Raw genomic sequence first — 19949 nt, forward strand, 5'->3', positions numbered from 1 at the left:
TGCTTCTCCTCAATTCAATGAACACAGATAAACCAGGAATCCTGAGGAGCTACCTATCTATCTATGACTCTGCAGTCTTCACGATCGCTGCTTTACCGAGAGACTCCGTGACCATCTAACAGAGGAATAAATCGTTGTTGGCTCCAGGCCATCGGATTATGTGATGTTGCCTCAAGTGGCAGAGGTGCCTTGTGGTTCGGCTTGGCGTGAAATAAAGGCCACTTTTAACGCGCGAAGTGCAGTGATCACTCTCAGATGTCAGGCAGTGTCTCCTGTTTCCTATGGTTTACACATAAGTGCACGAAACCCGCCAAGGAACCGGAATTTCTCACTGTTTCACACAAATCAGCGGCTGTCAGTGTTCCTAGAGCTCAGTGTAAAACTCAGCCATCTATAACCTTTTTTTCATTAATCACTTCATCAAAAGAGAGGCTAATTATATAACTTTAAGCCCCTAATTTCACTGGCTACACATCTGCTTTTTTTGTGGAACAGCATGTTCCTCCTGGCCACGCCCCTCCTTTCTCATATCATCCCTTTGCTTGGGTGGTATGAGGCTCAGTGGCTTAGTCCCCTGTGTCTGGGAGCAGATGGTTGTGGGTTCAAATCCTGTCCTCAACAGAATAGCCATGTTTCCCGTGAGCCCTTGACGAAGGCCCTTATCTCCGCCCAACATGCTCCCGGGACAGCAGATAAATGGCTGCTTCTGCACTCAGCAGTTTATGAGTGTGTGTCTCACCAGAGAGCCTGACAGGACATGTGATGAGAAGCATTCCAAAGTACTTGTGCAAATGGCGAATACAGCTTTTCATTCCCTTAGCGTACTGCATGTGATTGGCTCTGAAATGGCTGCCAGATAAGCGACTGGTTTTGTTTTGGGCCCCATAGCGCTGCCAGGTGGAAGAAGTTGACATTCGACACACGTGTGGGGCAAATGTTTCGGAGCGATGGGCGTAACGGCCGGTCACCGATGGGCAGAGCCCTGCTGAGGCAGTGGTACTGGCGCTCCCCTCAGGTCACCTCTGCTGCAGCTCAGGCTGTGGCTAACACGTGTTACAAGGTGAGCTTTGCCAAGGGAGAAGTCATGTGACACGCCCCAACCCCCCCCCCCCACTACAAACCACGCCCCACCCCCCCCCACCCCCCCAGCTCCCACAAAGCCACGTGTTCCGTTATTTAGTTTTTAGTGAGCAGGAGATAAGGACTGAGCTGACAGCTTAGGAACAGGGATCTCAAGTGAGGGGGGTTTGTTTGTCTTTCTCTTTTGTGTATGTGTGTATGTGTGTGTGTGTATGTGTGTGTGTGTGTGTGTGTGTGTGTGAGTTAGAGAGAGAGAGAGAGAGAGAGAATACCTGCCTGCATTTCCCCATGTCAGTCACTCTGCTCAGCCAGCGGAGTCGAATTTCAACTCAAGCTACTCACCAGCGGCACGGGAATAACGGGGTGGGGGGTCTCCCCAGCTCACCTGCCTGGCCGTCCTTTCAGACCAACAGGCTCTCGTGGAACCTTCCGGAGCACGTGGAGAGATTGTGAGTTAAGGAGGAGAGCAGGGCTATGAGGAGGGGACAGACTGAGTGTGAGTATTGCGTGCGTGCGTGCATGAAACACGACCACATATACACGAACAGAGGGGAGGGCAGTCAGCCACTTACTACTGTGCCTTTAGCTTGGGGGCTACCCGCCCCCCGGCAGAGTGAGGGCAGGGAGGAGGAGGAGGTGGGCTGGACTGAGCAGGAGGATGAGCGGTTGCCAGAAAGCACGAGTGTGAGGAGGCGAGGAAAACAGCGCGGAGGATCCACGCCGTGAGGCAGGTCCGGGCCGGCGGGATTTACTCGCACCTACGGCTCACTGCCGCATTCTCCAAGCCTGCCACGGCTCTGGGTCTCGCCGCTGTTTGGCGAGCTGCCAGTGTGCTGCTGTTCACGGCGCAGGGAAAATTTTTGGAATACTCTTTTTTGGAGTATCTGTTCTTCTGTGTGAAGTCTGAGGTTCTTCTTAGGCTCTATTTGCGTCAGAAAGACTTTTCCGGTTGGGATCGGACTCCGGAGCTGGGAAACATTTTCTGGAGAAGCTCATGCTCACGTGTTAGAGGCGGTGTGAGAACGACTACAACTCTGTTACAGAGCACATCTGTTTGACAGCCTTTGGTCCTCCCCAGGAACAAGGCAGGACGTGTAGGAAGGCAGAACTTCTTAGATAAAATACTGTCTTTCTGTGGGGCTGGTAAAAACTGGATGTCTCTTTCTCTCTTTCTTTTTGGGTCTTCCAGGATTAACGTTTACATTTGAGGAGCGGGAGAAGGGGGCGGGGCGGGGGACACCAGGAGAGGATGTCAAGGCGGAACTCTGTGGGGGACCTGGTGCCCCGGGATATCACGGAGGTCCTGGCCCGCGAGGCCAAGACCAACAAGGCCAAGAGGAAGAACGGAGGGTCTCTCAGCCGGGCCCTGGGCTGGTTCCGGGGAGACAGGAAGAAGAACAGAGATGGAGGGGGCAGGCCGGAGCCCCGAAGCAGGGCAGCGGACAGTCAGATGGCCGAGCAGAGCCACACTGAGCCAGTCTGCACCAAAGGTAAGAGCTGAATCTGCATGCTTGGTCATTCTGCTCCCCTAGGCGTGGAGATGCTGTCGTTTTATGGCCGGAATGTTACTCTTGCTGACATTGTTCGCCAGATCTAATTGTCCGAGTTCAGTAGTGCTAAAACTGATCCCTGAGCCTGGGTACTGAGTTACCCTACTCTTCCTCTTTCTGGGTCATTTTCTGTCACGTCGTCTGATTGTAGGATGGGTCAGTCTCATGGTTTATTCTCGAAAGCCCAAAATCACCATGCATGTCTTCTTGAGGTATGGCGAGTCATTCTTGTCCTCTATAGTGGACATTCTGTTTTTGCTCATATCTCTCACACGGTACATGCCTCCCTATTAAGTCCTGTTGTTCCCTGAAGAGGACAGTTAGGGCTTTCGGATGACATCACATGTGCGGGGTTGTGCTTTTTACTATCCCAGCACTGGATCTCAGCAGGGGGCCTGGGTGGGATGTGTAGAGGGATATGTGGGATGTGTAGAGGACCCCCGTCATGCTGGCAGTGCTTGATGTCACTCGTGTTCAGTGTGCCACGCCCACAGCGACCAGGCCACGCCTCTTCAGCCTGTTCCTGTGTGGGACCTGCGTGGCTTAACCCTGAGTGCCAGTCTCAATCAATATTCCTTCTCCTAATGGGTGAGCAGAGACTGAGCAGATACTCATAGCCTGCATCTCCATACCGTCTCAGGTCTTCACTGGCCAGCACCCTTCCCAAGACACTTCCATGTGCTGGTCTCCTGGAAGCTCCCTGTAGTCTGAGAGGACGGTCATTTTTGTTTTGTGGTTTATTGTCTTAGCAGAGAGGACTTTTCTGTAATAACTGCTCTGTATCTTGTGACACTCGATGATCTCAGGCTTTAGTAGGATATAATGCATTTTTATGTAATAGAGAACAGCTGGATGACTCATCCCGCTTTTTTTTTTGATGGGTAACATTGAAGTGTAATTGTTTACAGTCAGTCTAGTCGCCTCTTTGTGGGGCTTTACACAGAGAGGATTTCGCCGATCCGTTTGTCGCTGTCAGACTTGGTGGTGACCACAGGAAAGCGGGGAGAAAATTCGGATCACGTTTCCACCAATTCTCTGCCTTTTTTTTGGGGAAGTTTCATTCACACACAAGACAATTTCACACAGGCTGTTTCGTTTTTGACTGGGGACAAACGGCAGCAGAAACGCAGGACGTCCTGAAGCTCCTTCTCAGAAACCTGCTTGGCCGCTTTCCGGCGAGGCGGGGAGGTCCATAAAACGGGGCCGTCCGCAGTGCCTGAGGGGGGCTCGCCGGCTCTCCCTGCCCCGCCCTCTCCAAACATTACCCCACACTTGCCTCTGTAAACCCACGGCAACTGTGAGACTTCCAGCGTGCTCATAAATTATTTACCCCCCTTGCCCCCAATCCCACCAAGGTGGCTGGGATCTGCCTGATTCCACTTGACAGAATTTTTCATAGTGGGGGGAGGCACAAAGCCTAAAGACTGTGGGGGGGGGGGGGGTGCAGAGGACACAAAGCTTTATTGAGCCAGAGTGATGACTTACACCAGTTACTCTGCAAACACTTTTTTTAATTACAGGGACCTCTTCTCTCTAGTGCCTCTCTGCTGTAAAAGCCGCTGCCGTCGGGATCCTGTGAATATTTGCATATTCTGTTTGGCCATTTAGGACGCTTCTCATGGCTCGATGTTTTTATCCCGGCTTCTGTTTTTCAGCATATGTGTTGTGGGCAAACCTATGTGTGTTTTTATGATCCTACACCAAAGGGCCCCGTCCTTTCTTTCGGTTTGTACATACAGTCCAGACTTTGCCTCATGTCATTAAAGCGGACAGCTGAGGATCGCCCCCTAGCCAGCGTTTAAACAGTAGGGTGTTGACTGAGGCTCGGCAGAGGTGTCGGGCCGCCAGCAGCTCGGAAAAACCACGCCGGTGCCACGTCGTAAAGCCTTCTGGCCAACATTACAACCCAAACATCCGTCACTTGTTCAGACGGCCAGGTATTTACGCAGGAGGCTGCTTAAGGGATGTGGCGCCTTAACCGTGGCGCCCCCAGGCCTGTGTGGCGCAGCATGATCATTACGCCACCGTAAGGCTCACAGATGGTGGTAGGGTGGGGTAGGCTTTGGAATCTGGGGGTTTGTGTGTGCGTGTGTGTGTCAGGGATGGAGGTGCGTGACTTCATCCTGCTGTCGGCTGTCCAGGTATGGGGGGGGGTTACGGTTTCAGAGGCAATAGCTCTCAACGCCCCGGTGTCCCGTCTCACCCCCCGTCAGAATATTTGGGAATTTAACTTGATGACATCATCGTTTGCACCATGTTTTCTGGCATTTTACTTTTTCGTGCCGCCGCCCCCCCGACCCCCCCCCCCCCCACCTAGGGCTGGCTCTAGCTATAAGCAGAATAACCAGCTGATAGGGCCCCCAAATTACATGCTTTGTGGAGGAAGTGAAATGATAAACAGTTTTCTTGATAGGGGGGCCTCCCAATTAAAGCTTTGCCCTGGGCCCCTGGGGAAACCCTCGGGGCCCCTGGGGGCTGCTGGGCAACAGCACCACACGTTTACCCTGCAGAAACATCTTTTACGTCACGTGAGCCTGTCTCCACGGCAACAAGAGCATGCTGTGGACGCAGCCCTATAGGCGGCAGAGGGCAGCTCAGCAAGCAGGCTGCAGAAGCAAATGCGGCGTGGCGGACAGGAGGCATGCGCTGACATCACGGCATCTGCAGCTTACTGTGCGGTCATGTCACATCCCATGGAGGATTTGTGTGGCCACTAAGCCGTGTATGGAATGGTTTCCATATCAGTAGTATTATTAGTGCAGAATGTTAATTTTAATGGTAACAGGTGGGCTGCCACCTCCAGGGTTGTGGGTTTGATTGCTGCCTGATGTCTGGGTAGGCGTGTGAGTGTTGGGTGATTTGGGTACTCTGGCATCTTCACCCTCACGCCCAGCACTGCCTGGGATAGAATCCACCTTCACCACGACTTCCTTAACTTGCTGAAGTGTTTACTGTTAGGTAACCTTCCACTGGACCCACAGACAGTCCACATTTCTGCTCCTTCCCAGTTCCCTGCCAGACAGTCCACATTTCTGCTCCTTCCCAGTTCCCTGCCAGACAGTCCACATTTCTGCTCCGTCCTAATTCCCTGCCAGGCAGTCCACATTTCTGCTCCGTCCTAATTCCCTGCCAGGCAGTCCACATTTCTGCTCCGTCCTAATTCCCTGCCAGGCAGTCCACATTTCTGCTCCTTCCCAGTTCCCTGCCAGACAGTCCACATTTCTGCTCCGTCCTAATTCCCTGCCAGGCAGTCCACATTTCTGCTCCGTCCTAATTCCCTGCCAGGCAGTCCACATTTCTGCTCCTTCCCAATTCCCTGCCAGGCAGTCCACATTTTCACTCCCTACTGGCAGCTTGGAGGGAGCAACTACATGGACTGTCTGCGGGTTCTTGAGGACCGGACTGCGGAAACACTGCCTAACGGGCTACGACTCAGAACCAGTTTGGTTAAAAATTGCGTTTTGTTCTGACACAGAACGTGACGATATTACCAAGGTCAGGAAATGAGCTTCTGACCCCGAAGGTGGCCTCTCCTGCAGGTATGCGGGCCAGACCGGTCCGCTCTGAGTCACCCTTGCTGGGAAAAAAAGAACCACAACGAGGGATTAAAATTCCAACAGGAAACTTTGGAAGCGAGAGGCAGCGCCGTCCGAGGACTTTAGCTCCTTTGTCAGGAGCTTGTTTTGAGCGGAGCCAGCAGAGGCGGGACGGGGTCTAATTAAGGCTGGAATTCGGCTCGTTATCCGTTACCCTCAAGGTGACCCAGACGCGAGAGGCAAAGGCAAACTGGTCCTCCGTCTTTCCACAGCCGGTACCATGCATGCCCTTCACCTCCCTCCCAGAGCACACCTGCATAGCTGTGCGGGGGCCAACTCCCATGGGAGCCACAGCTGGCTAGCGAGCAGGCTTAGGGAGATTCGGGGACGGAGATAGCCTCCCTGTCTAACAGATGCAATTCGATGGGGGGCATAAGAGGGCCCATAATTCATACTGAGGGGCCAATCTTATCATTAGCCAAGCGGTTAGTGTGGGGAAGGGGGCACTCTGGGGGCCAATCAGCTTTCAGCTGGGGCCAGTGCCCCTGTGCCCCCACCCCTGTATATTAAGCAATTTCCCCAAGGCTGCTCGATGTTACATTTGCCGCTATGTGTTACTTTGGTGTGGAATCCCTGCCCTGTTTCCCTGCCCCCTCATTTGGATATGAGTCATCCAGCACAAATGACTACAAATGTAAGCTGCGGGGCGACATTTTTAAGTTGTTTTGCACAAAAGCGTCTGCTAAGCAACCAAATGAAGGCCTCCTTCAGAAGGACTCCTTGTTTGGGTCCCTGGCGGTAACCAGGCCGACGGACGGGGGTTATCTGGCTCTGTTGCTCAGACGCAGACGTCTGGAACTGTGTAACGCGACGCCGCGTCCAGAAAGGCTCCCGGGGGAGCCGCATTCGTGTTTGCGTGTCTGTGTGTGCGTGTCCATGCGTGCTAGCCACCGATACACGCGGCTCCTGTTATCTAACTCGTGACCTGGAATGGACTCACTAACGAGCTGTCCGAATCTAACTTTCCACGGCTCAGCGCATGTCACCAATGCACTCGCTCACTTCAGCGAAAACGGTATAACGATTTTTCAGCCAATGGGAGGCTCAGCCCTGAGCCCAAGGGCGGCGTTTGTCACAGTTGACATTTGGCAAGAGCAGCGCTAAGTTCTAGCGCCTGTCGAAGTTGCCGCAGACACCGAACGTGCAATATCCCAGGGCCACCCATGGGGGGCGCAGAGAGGGAGCTTGAATTCCTCGTCCCTCACATAGATAAAGCAAGCGCAGTAAATCCTAACCAGGGACAATGAGTCTTTTGGTTGCCATGGAGACCCCCCCCCCACACACACATCCACTCTCAGTCATACTTTCTCCTCACTTCTCTTGCTTTTGTTTGCAGTGTCTTTATGCTGTTTAATATTTAGTGACCTCGCTTCCCCAGCTGTCTGACATTAAGGAGCCGGTTTCGTGAGGCTGTCGTCTCCTTATTCCAGCACCAGTTTGCATGAGGTTCCTGTAACACACCCACTGCCCCAGTCGGTTTCAGAAACTCAAGAGGGCTGATATCCACTGTATCCAGTGCAATATAATAACATGATATTGAAAGCCTGTGATTGTCTTCCCAGTTTAATAACGGCGTAGCTATTTCTGGCCGAAATCTGCCCCAAAGAAAAGTACATTCATTTAATTGAGGGGGGTGATTATTCTGACAGTTAAGAAGCTGGGACACCTGCCTTCCGCCCTGAGAATACAGGTACAAAACAGAAGCATGAAAACTGAGGCCTTCCTCTGTTGCCTGTTTGTGTTGCTCAAGGGCAAAGCTCAGCTTGGCTGTAGTAACTCCAAAATACCATCCAAACCAGAGTCTGCGCAGTACCAAGTGAATCCTTAAGTCTGTTCCCAGTTCTCTGATGGCATCTTCACCGATCCCAGCTGAACTTCAGTCCAGGTTCAGAAGACTATTGTGGATTTGTGAGTAGATGCAATATTTAATCTTACAAAATGTTTCAAATATTACTTATTAATACTGTAGCTAAGAAGATTAAGCTTCTACTCACCACTGCAAATCTAAGGGGGTTAGGGAGTGTCTGTCTGTTGTGAAATAGTGTATAAAAGCTCCCTCAGGAAAACCAGGGTCAATGGGAGTGATGCATTTTCCTTTGAGATTCTTCCAAGAGCCTGACCACAAAATAAAAGGTTTTGGCTTTAACATAAAAGCTTTGGTGATTTCCTCCTAGGAGATGTCCTCCACCTCTGTGACATCACAAGGCACCCGTTATCGGTGGAAACACCATTCTGATAGAGCAGCACCAGTCTTCCAGGGCCACGCCAGTGTTCTGCTGGCCGTCACGTGCACATCGGCTGAGATTTTATAAATGGCAGCCAGATTGTAAGGTTTACACGGGTAAATGACAAGTGGGCTACGTGACTCCAGCTGTATCTTAGCGACTCAGTAAACACACGCAGGTCAGTGACTTACATAACCTCTGGATAAAGTCCTGGCCCATAAGTCACCTGTGCCTGTGGGTTTCAGGGAATGCACCGTCTGGCACGTCTCTTTGAGGTTGGGGAAACCCAGAGCCTTGGCACGACCATATTAGTGCTTCTACATGCCATGCAATATATATTTTTAAGAGGACCGTTGATGAAAGTGCTCCTCTAGAGAGTGAGGAGAGGAATTTGTTGACTCACCGCGCCAAAACAAAGTCACGGGAAACATTAACCGCAATTCAACTTTCCTCCAGCTCATAACTTCCTGTTATCAGAGCAGCATAAACGAAGCAGACTGAGGAAAGCACATCAGGAAACTGCCTGTCAGAAAGCAAAAGACATTCCTGCTCAGAAAATAGAGGAAGTGCCATGAGAGCGTTTTGCGGTTACTAAAGTGTTATTAGAGGAGCTGTGGATTGTCCATAAACGGCCGTTAAAATAACGAGGTGACAATTAAGCTAATGAGTCAGAGTCAGACTTGCAGCTCCTTCAATGGCCCTCAGATGTACAGCATGCAAAAGTCTTAGGCAGTTATAGAGAATGATGTCCAAATGATCTTCCTGTTGGTGTGATTTCATCCCTCTCAAAGTTTGTCAGCTTCACCATTTCAAAACCTCTCCTAAAATTATCCCGGTTTTTGCAGCAACCGTCCAATACACCTGTGAATTCTTTTACTGGTATAACTAATCAATACCTCATTTAGTTATGACAGAAGCGAATTAATTAATCAAAGAGTGAAATGTAAGAAGTACGTGGAATGGCGTGAAGGTACGTGGAGGTGTGCCCCAGAGGAGATGTTTGAAAATCGAAGCGGTGTTCTTCTAGTCATCTAACAAGATATGTTTGCAGAGCAGAAGAAATTCTTGTCCATTTTTTATTGTCTAATTGTCCATTCATCCATCCATTTTCTGTAGCCACTTGTCCTGTTACTGCTAATTTGCATATGCTCTAATGTTAAATTACATTATTCTTTATGAGCAAATACATACTTTCTACCCAGATAAATAGCTGTAAACATTTTCTTTGCCTGCCTAAAACTTTCGCATAGTACAGTAAACGTCTGAGTATTAATGGCGCCTCACTTGACGCATTTGGAGCACAGACCTCCCACACACACTCAAGGTCGCCGCCAATGCAAACGCTGACCTTTCCTGTTAGATCTGAGATAGCTGCTGCTTTGACTGTGTGATGTCTCTTCCCCTCCCAGCCTTTAAAGTCTTTATGAGTTGCAGTGCCTTCGGCTCTCCACCAGGTGGCTGAGCGAGTTCTTGCTCCCCGTGCAGATTTCACATTTGGGGGTTTGCAGAGGCCCACTGATCCACTGCCTCCCCCCACCCCCCACACACGCACACACACACACACACACACTATATACCTTTTCATGAAATTATAAATAAAATAATTGTTGTTTCTGTGAGCTGCATGGAATTTCCTTTCTCCTTTTTCCCTCCTTTTGGGAAACAGGGAACAGAGAAGTTTTCAAAACTGGGTGGATGTCGCTGGAAAGGCTGAGAGGTTCCACTTTACAATCCAAATTCTTACATCATCTGTGAGTTGGATTTCTACCATATGTGTTGTTGGGGAGTTTGTTACTGTGAGATGAGTTATATGGTTTAATGAACGGACCACGGACGTTTCTTGTCCTTAAGGAGCCGCTCTGCATTGCATTTAACCCAGGCCAGATGGTCCTGTGTTTCTGGAAGGGTCGTAAGGAACAGTGGTGTCATTCACAGCCAGGGACAGCAGGTGGCGTGATGGTTAAGCTGAGAAATAACCAGGTGATTAGTTCCTGGGATGGGCCTCAGGTCAATGCAAAGAAATGCGTAATTAGCCTTAGTTAGCATGTGTTTATGTAAATATATTAATTGTAGGCCACAGAAATGGTTATGTTTTACAGCATTGTTTGAGCAGATATAGCGAATTCTGACTCTGATCCCGCACGGATGTGTGCAGAGGAGCATAAGTGGTATGGGGGGGGGGGGAGTTTTATGTGTAATGGTACTGGAGGTAGCCGTGCATGTCTGTGGGTGAGGAAGTGACAGTATTATTTTTACTTGGTGGGGGTGTGTGACCTCATGGGCCCCCAGCCCACTGCCCTGCATGTATCTTTCTCTTAGTGACACCCCTGTGGTGCAAACAAATAAACACCCCCTCGCTCCCTAACCCCTTGCTTCATGCCTCACGTGGTTTCGGCCTGCTGATAATCCTCCCCTGAGCTCCAGCAGCAGAGCCACCATCTCCCATCTGTGTCTGAGGCGCAGGTGGTGCTGCGGAGCCCAGCCTGGACGTGCCAACACTCCCAGATAAGCTCTGCCATGCAGACAACTGGTATATCGCTTGGTGTAATTATCAAAACTCTTCTTGTTAAACTTTTTCCTACAGTTATTTTGTCAAATTGCGTATTGAAATTGTGTATGGTCAACGAGGCACATGAGTGTTGAACACTGTTACCCACTAGAGGGCGGTATAGCTGGGGGCACTGAGGGGATTGCCCAACACGCTTGTCTTCAAAGATAAATTCAGAGGTTTTGATTGATATATGTGGGTCATGCACCCTTCATTGCTCTTTGAATCCTGTTTTTGACTGAAATGAAACCAGCATCCAGTTGAAACCAGTACAGCTCCAAGTTTTATCAGTGTTATGTGTTCATTTGCATGGCTGGTCACGGATGTTTGAGGCAAAATTTCTCGCATGCTTCCCTATGCCTTGAATTCTTACTCCACAGTAGATTTTTTTGTGATTTGTCAACGACCTCACTGAAGAAGGCCATGCAGGCACGAGGCAGAGACTCTACGTAAAATGAGGGTCACCATGACAACGGCACAAAATATTTGTCATTCCGTGACACGAACCACCTGATGCCCCTCCATCTTTAGGTCAAATCCCAGACCCAGCTGCTACCACAACACACCAGAGCACAATTAAACAACAGTGCATTATGACAGTATCTATATTGCATTATAGATAAGAGCTTCATAAAGCATTGATAATAAACATGGCTATAATGTGTTATGCCTTTTGATAAATATTTAGAGCCATGTTTATAATGCTTTATGAATGCATTATTATTTGTTATGTGACCTATCACAGGCTAGTTCTGGGAATGACCTCCTTCACAGATTTATTCAGCCGTACACCCCTGTCACAAATAAGCACTCCTCTGAGCTCCAGCTGCATACGGCCACTCTCCTAGGGTGGAGAATGGGCCATTATTAATAGTGTGTGTTGGGGAGGGGGGGGTTCATTGTCTGATTAGGATTGGAAAGCTGCCATTGCCTTGTAACTGTCTGTTCCGATGAGGAGACTCTAGGACAGACTGAGCAGACGTCATGCTGAGTGGTGTAGGAGGGGACACAGCAGCAAGTCTTTGCAGTGGGACAGACTGAGCAGACGTCATGCTGAGGGGTGTAGGAGGGGACACATCGGCGAGTCTTTGCAGTGGGACAGGCGGAGCAGACGTCGCGCTGAGGGGTGCAGGAGGGGACACGGCGGCGGGTCTTTGCAGTGGGACAGGCGGAGCAGACGTCGCGCTGAGGGGTGCAGGAGGGGACAAGGCGGCGGGTCTTTGCAGTGGGACAGGCGGAGCAGACGTCGCGCTGAGGGGTGCAGGAGGGGACACGGCGGCGGGTCTTTGCAGTGGGACAGGCTGAGCAGACGTCGCGCTGAGGGGTGTAGGAGGGGACACGGCGGCGGGTCTTTGCAGTGGGACAGGCTGAGCAGACGTCGCGCTGAGGGGTGTAGGAGGGGACACGGCGGCGGGTCTTTGCAGTGGGACAGGCTGAGCAGACGTCGCGCTGAGGGGTGTAGGAGGGGACACGGCGGCGGGTCTTTGCAGTGGGACAGGCTGAGCAGGCGTCGCGCTGAGGGGTGTAGGAGGGGACACGGCGGCGGGTCTTTGCAGTGGGACAGGCTGAGCAGGCGTCGCGCTGAGGGGTGTAGGAGGGGACACGGCGGCGGGTCTTTGCAGTGGGACAGGCGGAGCAGGCGTCGCGCTGAGGGGTGTAGGAGGGGACACGGCGGGTCTTTGCAGTGGGACAGGCTGAGCAGGCGTCGCGCTGAGGGGTGTAGGAGGGGACACGGCGGCGGGTCTTTGCAGTGGGACAAGCAGATGGTTTCCCTTCTCACACCTGTGATGCTCTATGCTCTACTATGTCTTGCTTTTGTAAACCTCGCTCCAAAACCTCTTGGTGTGAATCCTACTTTCCCAGCTTCCATTTTATTCACCCACTTAAACAGGGAGTTGGTAAGGAACCAGAAATGGAACCGAGCTGGATAGGGAAGTGAGTGATATTATGGGATGGAAATGGATTGTGTAGATGTGACAGAGGCTGGGGTGACAGTTGTGGCAGGTGGTGCTGTTAAGATTGTGGGCAGAGGGGTTCTGATGAGACAGATGTGACCGGGGCCTGATTCAGACACATTACCCCCTTTGAGTACAATCAATTATCACTGGTTACCCATTAAACTATGGAAATAACTTGTCAGTTAGTTCAAGAATTAGTTAACCCAAGAATTTGATCAATAAAGTTTATCTAATCTAATCTAATTAATAAATTACAGGTTCACTTTATGCTGCCTCACGTGGGTCCATCAGTGATATTTTGTTAGCCATTGATGTCTGTTTCCTGGTGAACATTTGGAATCAGTTCACTTGCAGATTTACAGTGTCTACAGCCAGTGACCCAGGTGGCTGTGGGTTCCAGGCCTTGATGCTGGCTGCCTCTCACTTGAACCTGGCCAGCACGAATCACAGTAGGAGAGAAGCCAGGACCAAAACACCCACCCCAACACCCCACCGGGCGTGACTGTACCACTGACGCCAAGACCCCTGCCTCCTCAGGTGCCCTTGCAGGATGTAACAGCTCCCACGCAGCCAAGCCAACCCAGTAGGCATGATGAGATGATGCAGTTCTGCTTTCCAGTCAGCACGTCTGCCAAAGTGTGTGCAGATCTGGAAGCACACATTACGAGGGTCCATTACCCACTGGACTTGCCGTGGAAGTTTCCGGCGCCCCGTAGGGAGAGCTCATTTTCCATTGATAATGGTCTGGATGGGAGCCAGGCTCTAGGTGGAGGTCTCACGTGATGGGTCCATCTGTAATTCCAGTAATGCCTGTAAATAGTAACAGGCTCAAAGCCTGACATGGCTATTAGGACGCTCTCGCTATCATTGCAGGCTACAGAAAACACAAATGCTTTACATCTCCGTATAAAAATGCTGATCTCTAAATACTTGGTATTTTGACAACCCTTGAAACCACAAAGCTTTTTCAGTAATCTCTTTTTAGTGTATACTGTATATAATTGCTACATTTTTCATGCCTTGAGGGCAAGTGGTATTCTAGTTTTTGTCACTGATATTGTCTTCTGACGTATACTGAAGTATTTCGCCTGCAGTCGTGCATTGTAATGTATTTCTTTGTACGGGGTAATTGATTTGGGCCCGTATTGTTCTGTGTTGTGAAGCTGTCACCGGCGTCTTTGAGGATCCCTCCGAATTTCCTCATTCTCACAGTTACCGTTGTTTTGTACTCTTCACTCTTGGGGTGGGGTTTGAAATACTATTAACTGAGGCAACAAAATGTTGTTTTGTTGTGCGGCGCCAGGGGACCGGCTATATGGGAAGCGGGGAGAGTTTAGTAGTTAAGCCTCACCCTCCCGAAACTGGTGAAAAGTCACGTGCCTTCAGAGGTGCTTCCTCAGTTCTCATTCTCCAGGGGACTGCACTGCGAATCAGGCCCAGGAAAGACTCACTGTCCCTAAGTGTTCACCCCTTCGGCCCGCCTGTATCTCCATGGCGATCACGGAAGCTTGCATACAATGCAACTCGTGGTCAAAGGCAAAACGAGTGTGGTTCACAGTTACAGGTGGACTGGGCAGCTCTCTCAAAGGTACAACAGCAATGGACCTTCCCGAGATCTCTGCTTGAACAAATGCCCAGTTCAGCATGTTGGAGCCCTACACAATGACAGCTTATTTAGCAAACACATTTATCCAAAGCGATATACAACTGTGGATCAGACAGTCCCTGGAGTAGCTGGGGGTTAAGCGCCTTGCTGAAGGGCCTAACAGTGAAATCACTATGCCAACTGGCGACCTTGAACTGATGACCTTACAATCACCAGTGCTTTTAACCTACTGTTTTTGTCAATGCACATATAGGGGGAAGGCAGAGTTTGGAATCATTCCAGCAGACTCTTCTAGGTGATGTCACCCCTATCATCATCACCCAGCTTTGAGTCTAAAGACGGAGGAACTACTGAGGAAACTTCTGTTCCAGACGTAGTAGATAGTCTCCCTGATTGGAAGGAGCCCCCAGGGCAAGTTTCAGCATAATCCAGGTCCCCAAAACAGGTTTTGTCTGGATCCGGTGTGCTGGTTAGCGGGTGGGGGTAGCAGTGAGGTTGGGGAATACCATTACTGACGGGCAATTGCAGAGAGACTCACAGAGCTGTCCAGACAAGTCATCCTGGGCCTCAGAGCTTGGGGTGCTGGGTGCGAACGAGGGAGCAGGCAGGTGTGTAGTGAGGTCATAACAAAAACAGCAGTGACTACAGTGGAAATGTCCTGGCTATGGAAGAACAACAAGCAGATACGCCCAGGTTCTGGACTGCACTGGCTATGCAGGCGTCGGCTTACAGGATGTTGCATCAGAGGATTCTCTGACTAGCTGCAGGAGTGTTTTGCGAATGCGCTGCCCATTACTGCAGCGGGGCGAGAGCCGCAACAAAACCAGGAAACAGAAAGGGCTGTAATGCAGAGAAGAGTAGCTGTCCCCCACAAAGTCGAATGCCAGTGAGAGGGGCCATGCGTTCCGGTGTCCGTTTGTGTGGCTGCTTGATTGTCTTGAGAAGACAACCCCGAAAAATAGGATAGACTGTCTGAATAGACCAGAACCGGTGAGGACCATGAACAGAATATTCACCAAGCACCTTTCAATATCCACATTCTTTGTGCTTTTACTGTTTGCTGTTATCTATCTATCTATCTATCTATCTATCTATCTATCTATCTACTTTTGGGGATATCCTTACGTGACAGAACTGTTTTCTTAATTTGCTACAGTATGTTTGTTATCAGATTTCATTAGTTTCAGCTTAGGTGGCTCGTAATTAAGGGGTCAGTGGGAAGATATACAGCTATGGGAAGGCGTGTAGGGGGCGTGGTCAGGATGATAGTAAGGTGCACGCTGGAATCCGAAATCCCTCCCCGCGACGGCTCCTATTGGTCGGGACGAGCTCTGACTGACAGAGCCCGCGAGCCGGCTCAGATCTGAGAGGAGATAATGACAGGGAAGGGAGGGAGGATCACATGCAGGCGCACGCCCGCTCACTCACTCGCTCGCGAGTACCGAGAGAACGCAGCTCTGTGCGGGCAGCCCAGGCAGGGGTGGGGGGGACGGAGCCGAAAGCAGGAGCCGCATGTCAGCAGGGCTCCGGACGGAGGCGGAGGCGGGGGCGGCCGCGCCACCACGACATGGGACTGTAGGCGCTTGGAGACTCGATCATGGGCAACGCCATCCAGAGGAAGAAGCCTAACGCGGGCCGGGGAAAGGCTCAGTCCTTCTGGCGTTTCGGGAAGGCGGATAAAGCCAAAGCAGGTAGGACGGAGTGCTGATGCGGGATGGGGGGCCTGGGACAGGAAGGTGAGATGCGCGAGCGTCCGGTAGGGTGACACCTCACAGCGATGCCGGGGTCCGCCTCTCCGGGGTCCAGAGTTACGGCCAAAAGAAACTAGTCAGAGATGAAACATTAACGCGGTTTGGGCAGGGACCACTTTGACTGGACTCTTTATAGCAGACTGGCTTTTTATAAAGCGGCGATTTGGCGTCTTATATGTTTGTTGAGCGTTGTCACCTGTGCTCGCGGCAGAGACGGCCTCCGGGAGCGAACCCCCCCCACCCTGATTGATACGCAGGTAAATTACAGGTTCTCTGATCCCCCAAGGTGTGGTTTTATCATAAACACCAGACTGCAAAGACTCACAAACTCTTCCAGTGCTGACTGGTGCTGAACTGGAGAAGACTGTCTGCACACACATGCACACGCATTTACATGTATATGACAGTTTTATTACCCTGTGAAACTACCCCAACGCTTTTGATGTAGCTAATTTAAGGTTTATATTGGAAATACATAGATTTGCCGTAAGATTTCTTGCGTGAAAGTCTGATAGATTGTGTCACGCCAGGTGCGTGAGAGTTGGCGACCCTGTAAATGTGTGCTCCGTCCTGGACTGACTGTCTCGCCCTTTCTTTGCCGAATTCATCAGTTCTGGTCCGGCCTGTTCGGTTTGAGGCTCCCCTTTGTGCCCCACATATAAATACTTATTGTTCCCTCGCGGGTATCGGCTGATCATGTGACCCTCACGCCTCGCTGTGTTCCTCTATCATGCAGTTTTAAACCTTAAACCGATGGAGAGTAGTTAAGCTTTCTGTAAGTGAATGTTTTCAGTGTAAAAGGCTCTTTGCTTTACGGTGTGGGTTTTTATCTGCAGGGTTATATAGATAATGAAGTAATGAATGTGACATGCTTCCAAACCCTGTTATGCATCACACCACACCTACCAACATAAAAAGGTCTGAAATGATGTTTACATTCCCCTGCCTCCTGAGAGAGCGGTGATGTTGTTGTGAAACTGAAAAAGCATTCAGGCTGAAATCGGTGTGTGGTGAGGAGCGTCAAATGAGGTTTTTAGCCCGGAATGCAGTCTGTCTGAAGGGCAATGGGTCACCCTTTTTCAGCAGGGTGCAGCTGAGCACCCTTAGGTAGGACAGGGTGCATGCAAGTTTAAGGCAATGTTTGAACTGTGTCAGAGATCAGGGGGGCAAGGTGGAAAAGTGGGGGGGGGGGTTAAAGTTGTGAAATGGGGGGAGGTGGTACAGAATATGGCCATTTTAAGGGGGACCCACCTCAGGCATATATATTTTCTTTCTGTTTCTTCCAGAACTCCCCAAAATTGGCCTTAATTCAAACCCTGGTTTATCAGGCCTCCTCTTGCCCATTCTCGCTGACTTCCCGGTGAGAGTCCCAGGACCCACGGCAGTTGTGGTTAATCCCGTTTATTGCCTCCGGCTCCCCTTGCTGCACAGCTTAATTGAGGAGGCACCGGACCGCGGGCATCCCTGCGTCACCGCCGCCGCCATCATGCGTGCCGTGTTCGCTGTCTGCTCTTCGGTCACATTGTGATGCTTTGATGGGAAGGAGAAATTAACTAATTTAGCTGCAATCTAATAATGGATGGAAATTATGTTTCATGCACAGTCATGATCAGCTCTCTGGTAAACGGCCTGCAGGGAGGCAGGACACTCAGGAGAGACTGTAGCAAAGCTTGTAGATACAAATCAGGTGATATCATACCAGGGTTGCAACACATTTTTTATTTTATTCGCGCATTACTCATTTTGAGAGATCTTTTAGTCAAACTGCTCCTCAGATTTGGTCCTGGTTGTTTTTGTTTTGATGTTGAGCTCTCTAGATACAACAGTTACATGACATTTGCTACCAATTCAATTCGGGCCATGATTTTTCTTGATTTTCTTGTTTTTTTTTTTTTTATGGGTGCATTTATACTAGTAAGAATGATTTTCTTTATCTCAGGATGCAGGAGGTAAATTTTAACATGTGAGGCACACCAGGCTTAACTCAATGGTAGGACGTGTGTGAACGTTCCAACTCTAGCAGTAGCACACTGCATATGTTCAGCCAATCACAGGGCACCAATGCTGTTACTTCCCATCAGCTAGCCAATGTGGGTGCTGTAGAACAACATGGTTGCTGTTTACGTCCCCTCTCTTGTAAATGCATGGCCCCTCCACAGTGCATCTCTGAAGGAGTGTGTCCCATAACCTGTAAGGTGTAAGTTGCCTTCATATAGAATTTTTTAGGTCTAGAACAGTAGGCCAAATTTTGTTCTATCCATTTAATGATGAAGTTATCTGTTGATTTACATTTATGTTAGACTCCGTAGGTTAGGACTTTCTACCTGTGATCGGATGCTCAATGGTCGAAATCCAGGGGCTGGTGAACTGATGCCACGGTTGAGCTCTTTAACCCTCAATTGCTCCAAGAGCACATGCACACCGGTGACCCAGTGCTTAGACTGAAGTTTCACTCTCACCTGTGTATGTGTGTGTGCCTCAAAGGAGAGCAAGATGAGATACGCAAAAAGAAGCATTCCGATGTACCTGTACTCCAGATACAGATCCAAATTATTATTGCGCAAGAACACTGGGATTGTGGCTTCCTGTACACTGCAAACATGACACAAGACAGGACAAGACATGTAGCATTTAACAATATGTACAAAACTGTACAAATGATAAGCAAAAATATTGTTTCATTTTCATTTTGCACTCTGCTTTTTCTGTAATGCTACTTAAGACACAAAAGCAACAGATCACAGATCAGATATTTGAGTCTTTTTTAGCAGTGCAGTGGCCTGTACCATCTTGAGTTCTGGTGGAATTTGCTGTTGTACCCTTGGGTGACATATCGAATCTGCATTGCCCAGGTAAAATATCCCAATACATGAATGCGTGAAAAGGAGTTACTTCTGTCCAAAACAGCATATATCAGCAAAGGAACTACTTTGGTTATATATCATTTTATATGAAACCCTGAGCTGTGTGTAGCTCAGTGATTTAGGTATCTGTGCTCTTGACCAGAAGGTTATGAGTTCAAGATCTGTGGCTGGTAGAGTAATTGCTCATAACCCCAATCGCTCCTGGGATTCTCACTGACCCAGCTTTCTAATTCGCACTTGTATGTCACTTTGGACAAAAATGTCAGATAAATGAATGTGATGTGTTTAGGTCTCATGGCTACAGGATATGGTTTCTTTTCAACAGTCACGAGCTTACAGGTGTACCTGTCAGGCTGGTATAGCTTGACCTTGACTGTGCAGACGTGCCAGCAGTCTGCGCAAACTGTCTGCGGAATGCTATTAGCCTCTATGCTTACTGTTATTTAAAAAACAGTACTCCAGTGTTACACGGGGAAAACACATCACTGTCCCGCAAATCCGCTCTCATTCCACCCATCTATTTGCAGCAGTGCTGTTGGTTATTATTATTATTATTATTATTAGATTTCCATCCATCCATAGGTGGTTTGTGAAGACCGTGGACGTTCCCCCAGGTAGAACGAAGCAGGGGACACCCTGGGCATTACCATTACGAGATTTATTTATAACAGGATGATGATATTAAAATGACTGTTTTGAAGAAGGATGAGAGCATCTCAGAGCATGGCACTGTAGACTCGCACCCCCAAGGCTGAGCGTCTGAAACCTCCC

General features: G+C 49.8%; 1 protein-coding gene across 4 annotated transcripts in view; it reads left to right on the plus strand.

The window, feature by feature from the left end:
* Positions 1-1200: 1200 nt before the first annotated feature.
* Positions 1201-19949, plus strand: part of nhsl3 (NHS like 3) — a 50099-nt gene continuing 31350 nt past the window's right edge. Inside the window, exons 1-2 of one of the 4 annotated variants that reach the window (XM_072706010.1) lie at positions 1201-1576; positions 2270-2570. In XM_072706010.1, the coding sequence (XP_072562111.1) occupies positions 2330-2570 (241 nt within the window). In that variant the 5' untranslated portion in view covers positions 1201-1576; positions 2270-2329. Of the gene's footprint in view, positions 1577-1623; positions 2571-15971; positions 16255-19949 lie in introns of those variants that run through there. The other 3 variants (XM_023831975.2, XM_072706011.1, XM_072706012.1) reach the window with 3 other exon arrangements.

This window comes from Paramormyrops kingsleyae, chromosome 23 (genome assembly GCF_048594095.1).
Source record: "Paramormyrops kingsleyae isolate MSU_618 chromosome 23, PKINGS_0.4, whole genome shotgun sequence".
NCBI classification, from domain to species: domain Eukaryota; kingdom Metazoa; phylum Chordata; class Actinopteri; order Osteoglossiformes; family Mormyridae; genus Paramormyrops; species Paramormyrops kingsleyae.